Genomic DNA, 21,511 nt, shown 5'->3' with positions numbered 1-21,511 from the left:
TTCTATAAATGACTGGAAGGTAAAAGAACTCCCATGGGTAAAATTAGTCTGGTCTTCATCAGAATTTCAGCCATCCTTTACCGTCCGTCCTTATTCCCCATTCACAAAGCCCATCTAGGAAATCTGTCACAGGACAGGAAAGGCAGTAGTCCCAGCATGATCCCTTTACAAATTTCAGGACAGAACTATAACACCCTACATCGATGCAGAACCCATTTTTCCCCAATAGTGTTCCTCAGCCTTTCCAAAAACAATTGCATAAGACACATTGAAATATTTGCAAGACAAAACCTAGCTGAAACTTTTATTTATATTAGAAAACATGTTTATACCTGCCTACTATTCATTTGAGGCAGGGGAGCCCCTCCATTTGCCTTTTTTTTTTCTTTTTTCTCTTCTCCCCCTCTTTTTTTACTAGTGCCGATAATGATGCACACATGATTCACAGCAGTCTTCTGGGACAGAACAACCCTGGGCCAGCATGCATCAACACTGGCTAGCACCAGGTCCACTGGCAAGAGAATTTGTACATAGCTGAAAACACAAACAATATTTGACCAACCACTTTGAATTTAATGAAGACTCCAAATACAATTCCTACTCTTCCTGATGAGAAAGTCAAGAAAATTTCCTTCCTAGTGAACTGGTTGTTCCAGGTGGGTTCCTGCTCAAGTACTGCTTGGGTTTGCTCTCATTTCTAAAAGTGAAGAGACATGAGACTGTTTGTGTGGACCCAACAACCTGCCATCAGAGGAAGGACGAGCTGCTCCTTGTTGCCCCCATCTCCTCCCAGCCATCTGCTCCCACCCATTCCATTGCCTGCTGGACCACTCATTGTGAAAGCTGAACCCAACCCTCCACAAAACTACCCCAGCTGAAGCAGTGAGCAGGGCTGCTTCCAAAAAAAAGGGTTCGACGAGTAGCATATGTGGTGCAAAGAGAGGGGCCAGCAGCTTTGCACAGGGCAGGACTGGAGCCAAAAAGAGTGAAACCTCCTGGCACCAGCAAACTGTTAGGATGAAGCAACATGATACAGGTGAACCTAAGATTTGACATCACTGTAATAAGTGCTGCCACTAAACACAAGATAATGTCATCACAGACATTGTACTTTGGAAAATGCTTTATCTCTCCTTATTATATAGCCAGGTCTTGCAGTCTGTACTCGAGATGGTGCTGAGGCCTACAAAACAGTCCGAAGTCAATGTGATCACTGAAGAGAGTAAATTCTTCAGCCCCAGTTCAGCCAGGTAGTTAAGGACATCCCCAGGCCTCAGGATGCAGGTCACTTTGTCAAAGCCATGTGTTCCAGGCTAGGCGCAGCCTTATGGGCTTTATTCAGACAAGGTCTATGTTTGCAAGTAGGCACTGGGAGGAGAATGCCCTTACCTGTGGTCCGGTCTCACCACCTTTATAGATGGAAATATAGTGGTAAGACTGACCAATTTCAGTGGAAGCAAAATAATGCCTTGCTGGCCCACCTGTAATTACTTTAGTGTGCAGGATTAACGAAGCCCAACTGCTGGACTTGTACAGAAACACATGTGCAGGTGCTTTTGAAGGCATTTGAAGTGCTTCCTAATGCATTCAGAAACATAAGGGCAACACTCTCCTCTTATCACTGTAAGTTATCCGGCACATACACAGAAGTCTCGGCACACTGGGGAAGTTGCACCTACTGCTTATACAAGGCTCCACAGCCTAGTAGCTCCTACAAGCAGCATCCAACCTGTTCTGGCTATCAGACATTCAGAAACTGAGGAGGATTTTTAAAGTCATGTAAATGCACCTGGACAGAATTTCTGGAAGAAAAAAGAGGAAATACCTGCAAAGCCATGTAACTGTTGGCATGGCCACCTGAGGCTTGCTTGTTTGTCCCTACCATTGTGTTCCTGCTTCGCTTCTGCAGCTCAGACCCTCTCTCCTACTACATGACGGACATGTAATTCAACACCTCCAGAACCACCAGTCAGGCGGCATCACCTTCTATGGAACCCCACAGGCCACTGAAGCCACAGAGTTGTGCTGTTAGCAGGACACCTCTCTTGAAGCAGTCCTGCACCATCCCCAGCTGCAGCTGTTATTCAATTCCTTTTATATCAGAGCCTGTACCTAGTCACCCCACCCACAGATTGGAAGCCTCCAGTGAAACTCTTTGAAGATAACCTTCACAAAATTTTCTTTTGTGGTTTTAGTACATTATTTATTTGCTTTCACAAATTGATGGAGTCACTGGTTTCTTAGAAAGGTAAGACCTTGCTAAACAGTGATATTCAAAAGCAAGGTCGTATACCTTCCGGAAAAAGCATTACTGTTTGCTAATAACGTGACCTTTTAAATCCCAGTATGTTGTGTGGGAGCACCACTGTTGTTAGTAATTGTGGGTTTAGAACTTAGGGAGGGCCTTGGTGTAAATCACATAGCAACAGTCCTGAAAAATCTATTTTATGGGCCATCAACCTGTCCTGGTGTAGAGGAGGGACCAATTTATCTACCAGAAAGCTTGGAGTATGATTAATGGAAGGAATATATGTAATTCTGACAAACAAGAATACCCAAACAAGCTTTCATTAAATGCTTTCCAAGAAGAGGTAAAGGGAGCAGGGTGAGAATAAAAATAAATTTTAAGCTCTTCACAAAGGCTTTGGAGCCCACATCCTTCTAAGTTTATAGCACAATATTTTTAAGACAACCATGTATTTTTAAGGGATAAAGAATTTGTAGTTGTGATCTATTTATATTTTACGGTAATACATCTATATCAAGGGTCTGCTATATGTGTTGATCCTCTGCTGGTATCCCAGGGCCAGCTGGTTGTGGTATATGGCCAACTGGTGGTGGTATGTTGCCCAAAGAGGTTGTGGAAATAACATGTTTCAAGAGATATTCTAAAGCCATCTGTACACAGTCCTGGGCAACTGGCTCTATTGGCCCTGCCTGAGCTGGGGTGTTGGACCAGATGACGTCCAGAGATCCCTTCCAACCTCAACCATCTTGTGATTCTGTGAACTGTAACCAGAACAAGGTTATGAAACCCTAGCATAGTTATGGCCAACTAAGCTGAAAGTCACGGGGACTGATGTTGGTTTTAGCTACATTTTGTAAAAATCAGTGTTAACACCATTGCTTTAGATGAAGTTCATTTGAATTCACAGTGTAGGTGACTAAGCACAGTAATTGGCCCTTTTTTCCTTGAGAAATAGGATCTCTATTTGAATAGCAGCTATTTTCACTAAAATAGTCTTTTCATGTAATCATAATCTTTTTGTGACTATTTAGCATTCCACTGGAAGTTAACTATTGAGCTGGGCTAAATGGATGCAAATGGTGTGTGCAAAGAAGCCTTTTCTTTGGCTGTTATAATATGCAATCCAGAATGTTTACTGGAGAAATACAACTTCATAGAAGTGAAAAGCAAAATACTTCAGAAATGAGGTTACACGGTTTCAGCAAGGAGGATGTGTTAGAGGCTGGGTGTGAGCCAAAGGGACTTGAGCAGGGTTAAGTGAGGGTAGAGGAGAATTAGGGCTGAGCATGGCAGATGACGACAGGTGAAACAGAAGGGGAAGAAGGGGGCTGGAGAGGAAAGAGGCCAAGGAAACAATCATGAGGGGACAAACACTAGAAAGGATAAATGTGAGAAATGGGCTAGTATTTTATTCTTGGAAAAATACAGATCTCAGATAATTGCAACTATTTGTGAATAACTGCAAATGACTGTTAAAGTTGCTGAATTCTCCTTGACTGACTGTTCCTGCCTCCATTTTTCTTTAAAGAGGGCTGAAAGCTTAGGAACAAAATATTCTTTCTAGAGAATTGAAATATTTGCTGAGAAGCATCTTAGGCTTTTCTGCCATAGCAAGAACTACAAAATAATTTTTGTCAGTCAATCCAAACTATTATTTTGCTTTTCAAATGTTCCAAGTGCCCAACCTCTACAATATTTTTTGCACAGCATTAATAAATAAAACATCCACACACTCTGCCCATTACTGTTAAAAAAAAAAAAAAATCATCATCTAGCACTTAATTCACAAGGAAAAGGAAAAGATTCTTTGTCTTTGCACCTTCCTAGAGGTTTCTTTCAACTGTCCCACAAGATGTTGCCTCAGAGGTTCTCCTCCTCTCCCCCTCAAGTACTGAGACTAGTTTCACAAACTGAAAACCAGATTAGCTTGCAGCTTATCCATGGGTAAGCTCCCCACCAGTATTTTAGGGGCCAGTCTGCACTCTGTTATGACAACGTGATAACGCGATTGTTAATGTAAGCCCTCAGAAAACATCTGAGCTGAGGCACCACAACAATCCCTCTGTGGCTTGTAGCAGTTGTGTATCAGAAAGCGATGCAGTAGCACAGTCCAGCCGCACTGTAAAGGACGACACAGTGTCTGCTTCCTCCCTTTCAGGGTACAAATTACTTCAAAGGTAAAAGAACAGCTGAAAGCACGGTGTTGCCACCTTCTCCCCAGCCAGCAATGCTGCTTTTTTCTGAAAATGGGAAGATACAGCACCCTTCTCCAGCACAGAGCTGCAGGAATGGGAGAGCACCGATCGCAAGGCAATGTTAGCAAGCTTGGCCGACCACCTGCCTCCGTGAGCCCCAGCACAACTCACAGGCAGGCAAGACTGGGATATGACAGCAGCTGGATCCTCCCCAGCACCTAGGCAGGTCCCCCACCCTCCCATGCCACGAAGGTGCCCTTGCACTGCAGCTGTACACGCTAGCTAACAGCCAGCATCAGTGGGCAACCCCTGACGTATTATGAGGGGAGCTACAAAGCCAGGAAAGTTATTCTACCCTCTGTTCTCCTCCTACCTGAACTGTTACAATAGGGACAGGATGGGACAGTCCCCATGCTACAAGTTACCAAAATCTGACCACTCTTGCAGAAAATAACATCCACAGAGACTTCTCCATCTCTGTCACAAAATCGATTTTTTTTTTTTTAATTAAAACCAGTATCTGTTTAGTCCCTCACAGTCTGAATAGCAATATATAAATTTATGAGTTAGTGCTGGCCAGGGGATGCAAAAATTCAGGGAGTATCTTTATCTTAGCTCTCACCAGAAATGATTTATAGTTTGATCTAACTGGTTACTTTGACACAGCTCCTTTAACCATAACATCTTTCCATTCCTCCAGTAGCAGAGATTTAGTATTTCAGGCTGAGTACATATGTTGGATAAGAACATAATCCTCAGCTCTGGGCATAGAAGTTCATGGTAAAAGGATGGGTCTGCATACAAATTGAAAGCACTGAGACACAGAAAAGAAAAATACACTAAACCCTAATATGCATATTGTGAAGGCCTTCTGGCATCAGAAGAAATCATCAGTTATTTAATTTGACATCTTTAGAAGCAGAAGGACTAGAGAAGAAAAAAAAAAGGAGAGAAAGAGAGAGAAAAAAAATGGATATGACCTTTAGTCTGACACTCCAAGTAAAGACTTTGGATAAATACTTGCAGAGAGGGAATATGCCAATATGCAAAGAGAAAAAAGAGATAAATGAGACTAGACCATTTCCATAGAGAAAAATCCCAGAGCTCCCATGCTACAGCTATTCCTGTCAGCACAGAGATGGATTTATCAGGGGGCAGAAGGGGACACTCCTCTTCCTCTCTATTAGCCTTCTTAATGTAACACATGCATTCCTGGGTGCAGGATGCAGATACATCTCTGCAGTCCATCTACTTCCCTTCATTCAGATGGGGGCTCATCTCCTAATGCAAGAAGACTTTTCGTTATCATTGCAAAAATTCACAGTGGGCATCCAGCAATTACCAGTCAGTCTGGAATGGGGGTAGTGTTTCTGAACAAAACCAGAAAGGATGAATCCAGGCATCGTCTGACACCAGTAGACTTCATTCTTTAAACTTGTAAGAGACACAAAGAAACAGCAAACCAGAATATATGTGAAACTCCTGTATCCCCATGACATGCAACTGTCAGACCATCCCTGTTTTAATAATCTATAAACCTTCCAAATTATTAACATCAACTGAAGTCATGCATTTAAATTGCATTGCAGGCCAGGGGCTCTGTGGCAGAGCCATTTCAGTCTGCAGCCCCCTTCCCCCATGCCCTGCAGCTCTGCTGGGCACAGCAGCATGTGAAGCAGACCTCAAGGTCTCCTCCTTCACACCACCCTCCTTGTGCAGTGGAGGCCAGAGAGTTCGGCATAGCTAAATCTAGCTTTGAAGAGAGTTGGGATTAGAAAACCAAACTTTCTGATCCCACAGTCTGAGCACAGCTGGTGTGCCCTAGGCCATGCATGACATCTCAAAATCCCTTCTATCTATTTCTTTTATGCTAAATATATAAAGGTGCAGAGGTTTTTTCCATTTTCTATAAACTCGGCTCGTTCTGTGTAAGCTCTGTTCTCCAGGATATCTTCACACTCTCTGCTGACACCTTTCACTTCACAAGTGGTAAGAACATTACGCAGAATAGTCTTTCTTTCTTCCCAAAATAAATTAAATCTGGCATTGTAGGGTCTTCAGGGGAAAAAGCATAATTTTGCTTATCTAACAGATGACATGATGAGATGATTTGTTTTTTTGAGGTCTGTAAAATATGCTTTGTGTTATTCACTGGAAGTTCTGACTTTTTAAAGCTATAAGCAGAAGGTTTTTTTATGGTGATATTGTTTGAAAATCAGGATTTATGGAACAGAACTAGAGCAAGTAAGGAGCACAGAATAGCAACCATTTTATGGACATTTTAATTTTAGGGGTGGTGGGTTTTGTTGTTTTGGTGTAGGTTTGGGGGGGGGGGCTGGTGTGGTTGCTTTGGTTTTTTTTTCCATTCTGTATCCTGTAGTTAAAAAAAGAACAATGGACAAAAAAAATCTGAAATTATGAGCTAACATAGTTTCAAGGCAAAAATCTGTGAAAAAAACTAATGAATCGCTGAACTTATCCTCCCCTCTGACATTATAAATCGTTAGTAATAAAATGGTAGTATGATGCAGAGTCAGGCAGCAGAAGCCGTAATCACAGCCCAAAGTAACTGTTCCTTTGGAGCTCATTAAGTGTAACAAGTCCCTGTAATCTTCTATTGATTTTAGGAGCAGCGGTTCAGTTAATACAAAAAGCATAAGGGAAATTTCCAGAAAGGATTCCATGTATTCCCTTAAGATACGTATTTTTCAACCTTATTTTTATAAGTTTCTCTAACTGGATGCAGTGACAACCAATTCCTCTGCTCCAGCACTAAGCAAGCCAGGACAGAGGCCAGCCCTGCCCCAACAGCCTTTAATTCACGTTGCTCACAAGTACCCCCAGCGGTGAAGGTTTAGTGGTTTCCTGCATGCCTAAAACCTAAGCTTGTAAAATATATGAGGACATGGTTCTCGTCCCAGAAGTGCAACGCAGAAGAGGGGAGGAAAAAAAAAGCCTTCTTAAGAAATGTGAACCTGTGAAACGAATGTGCATTGATGGCAGATACCTGCCTGACTCTGCAGAAAGTTTAAGTGATAATTAAGGCACATTCTCATAATGGCAGCTCTAAGAATTTTATCCTTGATGTTATATTTAAAGCTCTAGCTCCAAGAAGCTGGTGAATGCAATAAAACCAGCAGACTTCAGCAAAAACTTGTGACTATAACCCAGAGTTAAATTCTACAAAGAAAGATAGCATACATTTTTTTTTTTACATGACTTTAAGAAGAAAAAACACAACAAACAGTCAGGCTAATAAGACAGTTTCATGCTTCTCTGAGTCTCAATTAATGATTTTTAAAAAGTTTTAACTGACTCTCATTCCTTTCCTGCAGGGCCCTACAAGGTTGTCCAAAGAGGTGGTGCAATCTCCATCCCTACAGATACTCAAAACTCATCCGGACACAGCCCTCAGCCCCTGACTTACTTGGCCCCACTTTTGAGCCGAGGCTCAGACCAGATGGTCTCCAGACATCCCTTCCAGCCTAAATTACTTTATGACTCTAAACAGTTACAGATTCCCCTGTATCCTCAGAGATGCACAGAGTCCCCATTCTATACTACAGCATTTGCCATTTTGTTGACAATCAGGGGACAATTCTGAATTGCCTGCTTTCTCAACTGGCCCGCTGCAGTCTCTCGCTCCCCCCTTTCCTCATGTGCCACAGCTGGGCAGTATGCCCTGCACACCCTAGCAGCTATGCTGTGGAGCGAGGAATATCAGCATTACTGTCAGCCTAAAGCCAGAGAGAAGGGTAAATGAGAAGATATCTATGACAGTCCAAAAAGTGGGCAACAAAACACAAAGCTGTCCAGTGATGTCCAACCAAACCACACCCAGATTATAACGCCACTGTGACTTTTGCCTCACCGTTTTTCAGGAGAATCATTTCTTGCTTTTGACTTGCAGCCTTACCACTGCATCTACAGGTGGTCCAACACAGCAGCCCTGGACTTTCCTCGCTCTAGGCAAGATAGCTTGCTGTGAGCCCAGTTCTGCTGTGCTGTTGAACCTCATACTAAGTTTTTACACGGGGAAATAAGCATGAGAAAATCTGACCCTTTCTTTCTAAGCACCACATGAGACCCATACACCTTATGGGACAGCAGACAAATGCAGAAATGGTAAACTATCATCTTAGAAAACCAAATCATATTACTCTAAACATTTCAATGGCAAGACTGATTCTTCCAGTTAGAACTAATGCTAATTCAGGTATCCACTGGCTCTCATATGCTTTAATCCTATAACCAACACTCTTAAGGGCAACAAATCCCTACCTCTGGAAAAAATAAAATAATCTTTCAGATGAAAATAAAAATACCCTGATCAGTAGATGAGTTTTCCCCACAGTACATATTGACAATGAACAGTTGATCCTATACAAGCATTACAAGTTACCATTACTAAAAGCCAATCTCCAAATAGGTCATGTCTTTATTAAAGGTTAGCTACAGAAAGAAAAGGGATACAGAAATAACCATGTACATAACTGGAACAGATGAAGCCTGCAAGATATGCTCTGGCATGTTTCAAAATGCTTCTGTTTCTTTTCCATTTTATCTCCTAACCCCATAATGTTCACAAACATATTTTAATTGTGTATGAAATAATGTCACCTGCAACTGTTCCAGTCACACCAGTCCTTCTGGTGAGGCCACAGGGAAAGCCTTCTGGCTCTGCTTCAACCCAAATGCTCATGCACCATCTAACAGACATTTCAGAATTTGTTTCCTCCACCTGGACACTTACCGATATCCCAACTTGCTAGTGTCCATCACCAGGTGTTGTAATGCCTACCAGGAAAAACTGGTATCTGACAGCAGTTACCCACTGCACAAACAATCCTTTGTCCCAGCATCATGTCTGTTATAGCCAACTCGTCTCCGGCATGTTGCTTTGCAAAAAGGCTCCTGCAAAGTTCAGGTAACTGATGACAAGATATTAAAAGGAAAAACTATATATCTTATTTTCAAATAATATTTACAATATGCAGCAGATATGCATACAGCCCCCATTTAAAGCTGTTACAAAGCACTGTAGTCAAAAGGCAAAACTAACTTTTTTTTTTTAACACTTGCTATAATGTTAAGTTCTTTTGATCATTCATGCCTCTAATTCTCAAGTTCTAAACCAACTACCTCCAAGCAGAAACAAAGCTCAGCTAATCTCCACAATAGCTCTGTGTGTACATCTAAGAACACATCCAGTTTTCTTCATAGAAGAAATTCAGATGATTTGACCCCACCATCAGCTCCTCCAAGCAAGAGCAGCTCTGCTACTCAATATGTAACTTGGACTCATTGCCAGCTCTTAATTTGGCCCTGCATTTGCCCTTTAGCGAAAAATTATTTTCCAGATACCTATCTTAAATTACTTTTCAAATTCAGGTTCCTTTCTGCATTTTAGATAAGTATACGAATGTATTTTGAACTGGTATTTCCCTTTGTGTGATTAGATATGAAAGTCTACTGTTCTGTAGTTAACTGGAAACATGTAATCCAAAGAGTCTAGGAAATAATGGCTGTGTTCAGAGTGCATCTGAGCAGAGCAGGATAAAAGTTTATGTTCTGAAATTCAAAGGCCCCAGATTTTCATTGCGTTTTGGTATCACTTTTGACTCAGCTAGCCTATTAAAACAGCAGGGACCAGCTGTACTCTTCAGATCTATATGTGAGTGTGTATCTGCTATTGATGCAGAATTTGGTTTCCATTCACCCAGGTATCTGTGTTAATGCTGCAATGCTAGCAAAAGTAGCTATAGGTTGAAACGTACATAAATCTGAACTCTTATTTGAACAGTCCCCGGAATATGCAGAAGAGAAAGAGGGGACTAAAGGCTCTGCCTGGAGAAACCCACCCTATTTTTTGCCTGGCGCTAGTTATATAACTTAAGTTTCCTGCAAAGAAGCTCCTCTTGTAAGAGCTGAAGCATTCAAGTGTGCTCCTGTTACACTGGGTCCAGCAGTGGATTACAACACACCAATGCTTGCCAATACAGCTACTGCCTAAGCAAGAAGGTTGGTCAAGATTTATCTGATGGGAGTTTCTTTAAGCTACAGGACTCTCAGATTCCAAAAATAAAAATCATCCTGTGGCCTCCAGTTTGCGCTACCAACAGTGCAGCAAGCCCAAGGTCACTGGCACATCACGGTTAGCTCTGTGCTGCACATCAAACTTCACACCATCACCCGGCTGAGATCGCAGGTCTTCCTGCTGCAGCTTGATCCAAAGCCCATTTAAAGCAACATAAAGACTTCTATTGACTTTGTTTGGACTTTGGACCTATTATTCCCAGAAGCACAGTATACTCTCTGATAGATCCCAGCATCCCAAGAATTAGAGGCAATCCAGCAATTCTGTTTCCAGCTAACAGAGGTCAGTGTTACACATAAACAACAGGTGAGATCACAAAATTATTATCTGTATTCATGAAGTGCCTCTGTTCCAGTTAAATGCTGGTTACATCATGTGGTGTCACCATTCTGTAGTTTGTATGCTTTCCCACAATGCTGCTGAGGAAACCTGATGAGGTTTTGCAGCCTATGGAGTCCTGTGTTAGTTTTCAAAGAAGATTTAAAATTTTAAAAAGCATTTTTTGTTTAACACATTATTTTGTAACCCACCAAAACAGAATTTTATACCAGAGATCATTTTGAAATACACTTAAGTACTCATTATGTATTCATTAATCTTTCAGAAAATGTATAATTTTTCTTGTTGTATTTAATAACTGTTAGTTAATTATGTAAAATCCCATCCCATCTGCTTATTCCTTCACACAGTGAAATTAGAGGACTTGATTCTACAGTCATTACTCACAGAAGGAGAGGCATTGATTTAATGGACTTCCCTGAAAGGGGATTACAGTATAGGATCCTCTGATATTGATTTTGTGACATCATAATCTTTTCCTCAGAAGCAGACACTGATGACTCAAGATAGTATCAGTGCAAGATTAGGCAGGGGCAGCTAAGTTAGAGAAAGAAATTTATTTAAAAAACAAACCTCTTAATTTACAGTAAGCAGACTGCAATAAATATTAGCTATGTGCTCTGTTTTGAATAAAAGTTCTCTTAAAAAAAATATCTGAATGGTGTTTCTCTTTCATCTCTTGCCCTGTTTACAGTTACTTTCACGAAACTTGTGAGCTAGGGCATTTTTTTGTGGGTTAATGGGTTCTCTTTGAAGGGATTAAAGTCACATTGATTATTAATTATTTTTTGATGTTTTTAATTGATGTAAATGTCCAGCAGCTCTGATGAACAACATCCTGTAGAAATCAATACCAAATTAAAACAAAAGCAGCAAACAACAACAACAAAAAAAATCCCTCTGCTCAGGTCCTGGGGGGAGCGATTATGACTTATTTCTGTTTGGAAGGTATACAGCCCATTGGAGAATACCAGTAACTGGCATATATGATAATAATTTCTCAGTTATCTAGACTGTCCTTATTTTGATGTGTCTATCTTTGAGACTTCAGGCAGAGTCTGCAGATATTTTGCATGCAGAACAAAGCTAGGCACAGCAGTGTTAAGCAAATAATAAATATATTAATTTCATTGCTGTTGGAAAATGTTAATGTTTTTCTTAAATCTGCCTTGCAGTACTTTGGGAAAACATCAATTAGCATTCTTTCTGTGGAATTTTTTCCACCAATTCTCTCTACTGTTCTTCACCACATTTTAATAGTGTGTTGGGGGTTTTTTGTTTTATTTTTTTTTACTCGTTTAAAATTTCTTTGCTGTTTGTAAGTGGAATGAGAACCAGACCCTTCCTTCTCATTTGATAGGTCAATGTGGAGTAAAGACTCTCCATGTTAAAATGACTTCCACACGAACAACAAGGAAATGATCCTGAAAAGCTGGTAACAGACAAATACCAAACAGCAGATTACACAAAAGTAACAAGGGAATTGGGAGAGTCTGTTCTACTCTGGGGAATCCTCTCAGCCTTGAAGAACAGTCCCTTCTTGGTTGATTCTAGGGATGTGTCTAGCCCAAGAGGAAATGATTGCAAGCTTTTAAAATTTAAAGAGTATCTGATCTGGTCGACAACTTAGAGACTGGGTCCTACCTCTCTTGTCCCAAGGATTTGGCCTTTGCATTATATAGTCAGAATTGACTAAATAACTGAATTGACTAACTAAATTGGGGACTCACAGGTTTATAGTACATGAAGGAGATACAGTTGTTCAAATCCTTCTGAGCGACTAGAAGACCCATGTCTCAATCTCCTAAAGAGCACTGAGGCCTAATCATTTCAAAATCACAGCTGTTAGATTGACAGGCAACATTATCTGTTTTTCCAAAGTGCTTAAAAAGGAATTTAGTATTTTTATCCTTCAAGAGGTTTGTATCTACCAGTTACTTCATGTTAAATCTCCAGCTGACATAGAATAGCACAGAGTTGTTGACTTCTGTTATCTCCACTCAGCTGCTCTGAAGTGCTCAATCCCTGTGTTTAAATGTTCCACTCAAATTTTTCCATCCCAAATATTGTTTTCTACCTACTCACACTGCCTATCCCACATATTCTCTCTTCCCATGTCCATGCTGCCACCTCAAGACCAGAATACTGAAAGCAGAGTTTATTATTTCCCTTAAAAACATATCTCCTGATAGCTCTCTTCCATGTTACTATCAGCTGTCACCAACTTTCCCATCACCGATGCTTACTGTAAAGTATTTCTTCTCTAAATACACACATATAATAGAAGAGAGAAGGCAAAGATAACCATAGTAATTTGAGCACAGCACATACTACTTTTGCTCTGCTACAATGTGCTATCTTTATGGCGAGCCAGACATGATGCATATCATTTTATTTCTGGAACTCCTTCATTTAAAAGTCACTGTAATTTCCTAGCATAAGAATGAAAGAGTTCCAGAAATGAAACACATCACATTTGGCTTACTGTAAAGACAGCAAACTTCTTCCTTAGGAGTTGCTCCCTTCACTGGCTGTATTCATTCAGGATTACACAGTGTTATGAAAAACAAGTAACCTTTCTGTTTCAAGTATCTCCCATTCTCTATTCACCTGTTACACATTGCACTCATGGCAGCTAGTATGTGTTGCCACATTTCTTTCATAAAGATTTTTCTCTTTTCAACTACACATTGATAGAAGCTTAATAAAAAAGTTAATAGCCTTTGTGTGCAGAACATATTTAATAAGCCATGCTCTTCATTTTCTTAGTAGACTCCTAGGTACTAAACTCTGCGTAAAGATTTTCATTTCAAAACATCTTTACAATTTATCAAAGTTTGATCTTCTTTACATTGCAACAATTACATTTTGCTACAAAAATAGAATATTTAAAAACTTCAGTGATGAAAATGTAATCACTAATTTACTAGAAGAGTGCTCAGGATGACAAAAGTTATACATACTACTCCAATGGAAAAGGCAAATATTTTTAAAGAACACTTTAAGCCAAAGTTAACTATGAGCCTTTTAAGTTGTTCAGCAGAGACACCTGTTTTCAAAGCCTTATTTTTTGACATTTATTGTCCTGACCCATATGACTAAGTAAAAAAAGCTCTCTTCTCCAGAGCTGAGACTGTCTAGTAAAATAAGTCTCAAGATGGATTTACAGAAGACTTTGTTCAGTTTAACATTCATTCTGAAGCTCTGTAAGGTCATTTCATGATCTGCCTGGATTGCTCTGGGTGGTGACATCAGAAATGCAGATTAGTGGGCTTCTCAAGTTTGGTCAGCACATCGTCTGTGAGCCCTTCAATGCATTGCCACAGGATTGCCACAAATAAGTCTTTATTCAGCATGGTCCCTGTCTTAACCCAAATGAGGGATCAACCTTGAGTGCAGCTTCTGACTGAGGTGATACAACCTAGAAATTGCCTTATTGACCTCATGCAATTTGAGTCTGATGCTTATAACTCCTGCAGGGATGAAAGATCTTTTCTTGGTGGTCCACTATCATTTCACCACAATGAAATCAGAAATTTGCTGAAGAGTAATAACAGACTCTTACTCCACTGGCAGAGAGGGTTTTGCAAGTCTCTACTACAGTTCTGTAAACATGAGTTGGCATCCAAGTATCCTCTTCATTAGCTTTGCCCTCTAGAATCACACTGGTCTAGTAATAATACATGAAAATAATTAAATGAGAGAGAACATGACTTGTAGAAGTTCTGGGCTAAGGATGACCATTCATAATAAAGTGGTTTTTTTAAAAAAAGAAAAGCATATGCTTTTGATGGGAGGATTCTTTTCTCTCCCATACAGCCTGGATAGTCTGAGATTAGTGGTAGGCAGAAAAGTTCATACTGTTTTACCTCAGTAGCTCCTCCGAGTCTGTCCCATCACGAGGAAACCTTACATCAGTTTTGCAAACAAAAATGAACTGGTAAGATAGGGGTTTATTTATCTTGATACTAGTAGGACATGGTCATGAGAAAAAAACCCAAACTTGTTTTCTCAGAAGAGCTTCAGCCAGCATCTCTTAAGAGAGAGAAGAGATGCTAAAAGGACTCCATACCAAAATTCACATTGTCTTTTTTTTTTTTTCCAAACCAGGGGAAACAGTGGTGAAGCACTGGGGCTCCCAGCTGTGAAATCAGCCTTTCTCTTAAAAAGGCTTCTTCCACAGAAAGAGGCAGTGTCCTGATGGTATGGCATTTGCTTCAGATTATTAACATTAGATGCAGATATTCTTGAAAGTTACACCAATAGAAACACATTTTCTTTGTTGGATAAGGTTGTGCTGAGAAAAGTCTTACAGAATCTAAACGTTCTTTGAATGCCTTGGTCCACGTAAATCTGAATTTAGACTACCAAGCTCCATAAACTTATATTGTAGTAGACAAAAGTCTACCCTACCAGACATAAAAAGTTGTCCTTGCTAAGCAAAAGAAAGAGGGTGTTGCTGCTTTATATGCAGACCCTGAAGAGCATATCTAAGACTGATATACAAAGATGTCAGTCTCCTGGAAATGAGAAGCATTTTTAATTTGCATTTGCAGACAATTTTCCTGAAGAGTGTCATCCCTCCTATTTAGTCCATACATGGACTAAATGGCATACATGGACTAAATAGACTCTGACAACCCATTTTCTTATTGTTTTCCTACTGAGAGCATTGGTCAGACCCTCTTGGACATGTAACAGATTATAAATGATGTCACAGCATCAGGTTTGGCATGTTTAAGATGCTTTTGTCCTCTACTTAAGTTCTACCTCATCCCACACAAATAATACAGCAAGGAAACATAAAAGTCACCCAGGTGCAAGCTAACAGCATGGAACTTTTGACATACTGGTCACATAATCCAGGGCAGAACTTCAGCTGGTTGAAGCTCAGTGTAGACATGGCTAAGGGAAGGTTGCTGGATTGCAGTTAGAAAAGGTGGGAAAGATAATATCAGTCACTAGGACCAGGGAACATGTCTACTTTTTGTTGTTCTTTATTTAGCTTAAATACAGCTTTTCCTTTCAGCTGTGATCAGCCATGCCTTTGCCACATCAAAATGAGACATTACAAAGCAAGCTACTAAAGACTATACCTTCCAGCCATTCAGATTGAAACAGTGGAGAACACAGACCCATTGCAAAATGGCAATATATTAAGAGATTCCTACAGCAGAATGGTTTGGAGGCTTTTCTCTGAAGACAGACACATCCCTGTTCCTCTCCCAAGTACTGTAAATCCATATTAATATATCTGAGCACTCTCATAATGCCTTTCTTCTGCTAGTTTCTAAACTAGCCATCACATAAGAAAACCACTGAAGAACGAGAATGATAAAGGTTCAAGATCACATTTCTGTATTTCTAAAAAAGATTATAGTATTACCCTGGAGCGCAGAAAACATTCATATCACACTGTGAAAGAAGGAACTAAATATTATTAGGCCATGAGCAACAACATCAAGCACGTGACATTCAGTAAGCAATATCCCTTTTTGATCTCCTTTTGTCACTGACTATACCAGCAACCTCAGACAACATCAGGAGTTGGAACAAGTTGACATTATTTACACCATGAAATACAACAATTGGAAGAGAAGAGAAAATGTGCTTTGAGCAGTTTTGTCACTGTGCAAAGTCTGCTGATGATTTTACAAATCTCCAGATGGGAATCAAGGCCACATCAAGCAGACACAGCTTAGCAAGTGACATTTGGGCTGCTAACGCTAAAACAGCAAGCATGCAGACATCAGTTTTGCCTGTCTTCAGATTCATCAGTTCAATGCCACTGCTTTCTCAATGAGGTTAACTTCCAGGTGAATCATCAGTTTAGTAACTTGAGGCTGGATATTTTTAGTATTGCTTCAACAAGTTGGCAGAACCAAACAGCACAAGACTAGGGAAATGCGTTGTTTTGAAATTAGTTGCTTTCAATTATTTATCGCAGCAAAAAAATATGCAGACATTAAAGAAAACAGTGAATTTCAGGCTCAGGAAAATGGTCCTATTCCAGTGATCTGAAACAAGCACTGCTCTTGCTTCCCCAACTTCTTTCCTGTAACCACATCTACTTTGAACATCCTCTGAAGTCTCAGTTCTCTTATTATAGTGTCTAATAATAACATACAAGATAACTAATTACAGTAGCCTCACTATTCAAAGTCATAATCCAGTCACCCGTGGTGTTACTGATGCAACTCTATCTTAAGCTACAGCTCTCTCTCTAAGTCTCTCTCACTAAAAAATTCTGCTAATGCTCATCAGCTTTCTTTGTCATTCCAGTCCTTGGTTTGTCTGAGTTTTATCAGGCTCAGAAGTGATGATTACTTTCCAACAGAGTGAACCTGAAGCCTTGGTTACCTTTAAACCTTACCAGATTTGTTGAGATCTATTATTTACTTCACAAGTATTTTACAAATTTAAACTACCTATTTCCTGTCTTGCCATACCACAGTAATTTTTTCACAGTAGTGCTAGTAAAAAAAAAAAAAAAAAAACACCAAACCCACAACAAAAAAGCCGACCACCAAAACACCTTGATTTTAAAAAGCCAGGATTCAGAGTAATATGAACTCTGTGATTGTGGGATAAAACAGCTACTTAAAACTGTGTGCACTTCTATATTAGGGAACAAACTAGAAACTTCATCTTTCTGCTGGGCCATAACATCCACAGCCTTACTTTCTTAAAAATAAAAATTAAAAAAAAAAAATCACCAAATTCCAAGGAACAAAATTTTGTCTGTATATTAACATTTTATCTTGCACAAATGTATGTTTCAGCAGTTATGAAAATGCGACAGCTGACAGTTGACTACTATATGTGAACAGATGCTGTGAAAGCTTCCTTTTAAATAGTTCTGTCAATGCAATGTCAATTCTAGAAGTGACACCACTGCTGTTCTACGACATGATCCTGCAAACTCTTATTCACACAGGGAGTTCTGTTGATTTCCATAGAACATTCACATTATAAGACTCTGAAAGGTCAGGTCCTTAATCGTGGAGCTCTCCTTAACAGTGACTGACAAATATACAACAAAGTTTTTAGTAGTGCTGAACACCGTACTTCAGAGCAATGACATTTCTAGTCAGTGGTATTCGCCTAGATGGTACATATATTTTCTTTTAGAAGTTACACGAAGCATATCAAATATGCTTGGGAAACTGTTAAAGGAGCAAAAGTGTAAAGATAAAAAACGTCATGTGAAACCGAGCTTGCAGTATTAAGCAGAACTTTGAAAAATTAATCTGCCCAGAAGATAGACTGAGCCTGAACACACAGCACAGTACTGATCAGAAAGCAATGGTAAATTCTGCCACGACAAAACCGACAGGATACACCACCCGCCCCTTTGTTAGCTGCGTTTTCATAACGGTTCTCTTGCGGGTGGGGGAATGCATGAGAGATAAGAGACATTTACCGGGGACCCGCGGCGCGGCGGGGTGTGCTTCCCCGGGGCCGGGCCGGGGCCGGCCGGCGGTGCTGAAGGACAGCGCGGCCCCGCTGGGCAATACACGCCCCGCCAACGCCCCCCCCGCCCCCCCAACACCACATCGCCCCTCTCCGCACCCCTGCCGAGACCCAGGTAACTCTGGAGGAGGCAGAGGATGGGAGGAAGCGCCGCCGCAGCTCCCCCGGGCTGCGGGCACTGTCGGTGGGGATACGGGGAGAGGGGGCGCGTCTCGGCCCGGGGCACGGCGGAGCGCGCTACCCACCCGTCGGACCGCGCACCGCGGGGCGACACCGCCGCCTCCCCCCTCCCCAACGCCACAAGCATATCCTGCCCGGGGGAGCACAAAGCGGGGGCAGCCAGGGCCGAGCCCCTGCCCTCGCCGCCCCGGAGAGAGGCTGCCACCCGGCCGTGCCCGGGCGCCGCGGTCCCGCCGAGAACGCACACAAAGGCGGCGCGGAGGGGGCTCGGTGCCCACGGGAGGGGGGGGGACCCACACCCCTCCCCTTCCCCGGCACTTACCTTCAGCAACACAAAGAGCCAGAGGAGGCAGGAGCGGGCCCCCGGGGCCCCCCGCCGCCGGCGGCCGGGCATCGGGGGGGACGGCGGTCGCTGCCCGCGGGGGCGGCCGGGCAGGGGGGGCTGCTGCTCCTCTGCCCCCTGGCCCCCCGCCTCAGCCCCTCGCCTCCCTCCGCTCGGCTCTAAGCCGTGCCCGGCAATGGCGAATTGCGGCAGCATCAGGCGGCCGGCGGCGGCGCCGACCTCCCCGCCGAGCGGCGCATCCTGCCGCCCCCCGCCCCTTTTATTTGGGGTTTGCGGCGGGGAGGAGGAGGAGAAAGAGGAGGAGGAGGAGGAGGAGGAGGAGGAGGAAGAAGAAGGGGAGGCGGCGGGGGGTGTCTCCCCTCCCAGGAGTTTGGGCGATCGCGCCGCTCGCTGCACGGGAAGGGGCGGGGAGAGCCGCTCGGCGGCCCCGCGGCGGGAGCGGCCCCCGCCCCCGGCGGAAGGCGAGGGCTGGGAGCCGGCGGCCGCCGCCCTCTCCCCGCGCCGCCCCCCCCGCTCTCCCGCTCCCGAGAGCATCTCCTCCCGCGGGCAGGAAAAGCCAGGCGGCAGGCAAGAACATATCCCCACCGCCGCTCTCTCCTCCCCGATGTCATTTTTCCTGCCTCCTTCCCCGCCCCGCCGCGAAGAGGGGACAGAAATGCCGCGAGCCCCCGGGGGTGGGGGACCCGGCTGGCGGGGCAGAGAAGGGACGGGGCCAGCCCGGCCCCGCACCGGGCTTTGGGCGGCTGCGGGAGGCGGCTGCTCAGTCGCGGCTCTGTTGGAGCTACAGCTCCAGGAGCAGTAGCCGGTACCCAGGTACCGGCAGCAGACACAGTGTTCGGAAACAACGCAGTCTTCCTTACAGCTGTTCTCAGGAGGTAGAATAAGCATGTGGACGACTCTTCCTAGGTTCAAGGTATAGGTCCAAGCCTGCAAGGGGTGGAGGACAACTCATCTTGTCCCACGAGATACTCGGACCAGAGGATTAGAGGGATACATGGAGAAACCTGAGATCACGTCCTCTGTTGTGTCTCCCCCCCCACATCCCACCCTGAAATCCTGCAAGTTGATCAGGGCCATCTCCCAGGTTAGGCAAGCTATTCATCTTTGTGAGACCCTTGCTTAAGATGATGTCCCCAGGAAAAAAAGGGCAGAGGGGAAACCAAACAAAACCCCAAACCACCTATACATCCCCACCATTTGACCACTATGATGAAAATAGTCTTTCTAAACCCAGGAAAACTACATCAGAATCTGATTTGTCACTGACCATGCTCTCACTCACACTAGTCTAAATTAGGGTGCATCCTCAGTGCAGCTATCAGAGTTACAACCAATATCAATCTGAACAAAATAGGGTGGTAAGTGTAGTAAGGCTGTGTCTGCAGCATTAAACTTCAGAGCAACTTTGGATCTAGGTGTGGTTCCATTGCTTATAGTAACAGGTTACCACCCCACTTTTCCTTAAAAAACTAAAATAGTGGCTGAAAGTAGATTCAGGGTTTGTTTTCAAATTTTCTAAGTCATTTAGGCAAGATGAACTCTATTACCTTCTTGTGGGAATGTCCTTTAAACTGATCAATTACAAAGTGGTTTTCTAACAGTGTTACTAAATTAGAGAATAATGAATCTGCATTTCAGAGCCCTGCCTGGTTTATACATGGCTTATTTTTGATTTTCATATAATTTGGGCCTTCAGTCAACAAAAGCTTGAATTTCAAAGTGGCCAAAGCCAGAGGGAGATGTGCTTATTTTGTACTGAAATGGGCCCTTGAGCAGTGATTTGCCACACTTGATGGGGATTAATCCAGAAAATGAAGGAGAAATTCAGGTCCTGTGTAGATACTGGCACAAAGCCCAAATTTGAAGCTCCAGAAGGCAAATGCTATTCATATCTTCATTTATAAGAAGCTGAGGACAGAAAAGACTTGCTCGGTGCTACTGGTGAAGGACACAGGCCTCTCTTGGGTATCCATCACTCTGTTGGTGTTTGGAGCATTATCTGAAATTGGTATGCAAGGGGTTAACTGTAGCTAAATTTCTTTTAGTACACAGGTTTAGACTGAAGTGAGAGGTTATCCAAAAAATAGAGCAATGAATTTCTTCAGAAAGTTAAGATTGTCATCAGTACTTGAGAGCTGTGAATTGAATTTGAGGCCAGGAACTTCTTGTTTACTAATGAAATTAAAATTGTAATAGTCAATGATTTTTGACATTAAGAATATATTTTATGCAGTCTGTCTTTCTCCAATATTCCACTCATTTACAATATTTAGATGTTAAAATGATGATGGCATAAACAAGATTAATGACTAAAGATACTTAAAAAGAAAAAAATAATATTCTCGTAGCATTTTAGCTTCAGAACAATGCTATCTGAAGCAAAGAGTTAAAGTGAACAATAGCTGAAAGAAGTGAGAAGTGTTTCTGGAACGAAACCTTCAGTAAAGGACTATTATTAAAACATTCTGGTCTGGCTGTTGCAGCAAAGAAAAATACAGCCAAGAAAATGCAAGAATTGCATCCGTTCTAAATTATGGGGATCTAGTGATACTCAACCTTTTCATAAAGTGCCACTGCTTTGGAACATTCCAATCTGCCAATAGAACCAAATCCTTCAGAAAAGGGTAATTAAGTCT

General features: G+C 42.3%; 1 protein-coding gene across 2 annotated transcripts in view; it reads right to left on the bottom strand.

Moving 5' to 3' along the window:
* Nucleotides 1–19,309, bottom strand: part of PTPRO (protein tyrosine phosphatase receptor type O) — a 153,438-nt gene extending 134,129 nt beyond the window's left edge. For both annotated transcript variants that reach the window (XM_074826284.1, XM_074826285.1), the window contains exon 1: nt 18,855–19,309. In XM_074826284.1, coding sequence (XP_074682385.1) covers nt 18,855–19,070 — 216 coding nt within the window. In that variant the 5' untranslated portion in view covers nt 19,071–19,309. The remainder of the gene's footprint in view (nt 1–18,854) is intronic.
* Between the last annotated feature and the right edge of the window lie 2,202 nt (nt 19,310–21,511).

The sequence above is a fragment of the Strix aluco genome, chromosome 5, assembly GCF_031877795.1.
Source record: "Strix aluco isolate bStrAlu1 chromosome 5, bStrAlu1.hap1, whole genome shotgun sequence".
Taxonomy (NCBI): domain Eukaryota; kingdom Metazoa; phylum Chordata; class Aves; order Strigiformes; family Strigidae; genus Strix; species Strix aluco.
This window is presented reverse-complemented; position numbering and strand designations above follow the sequence as displayed.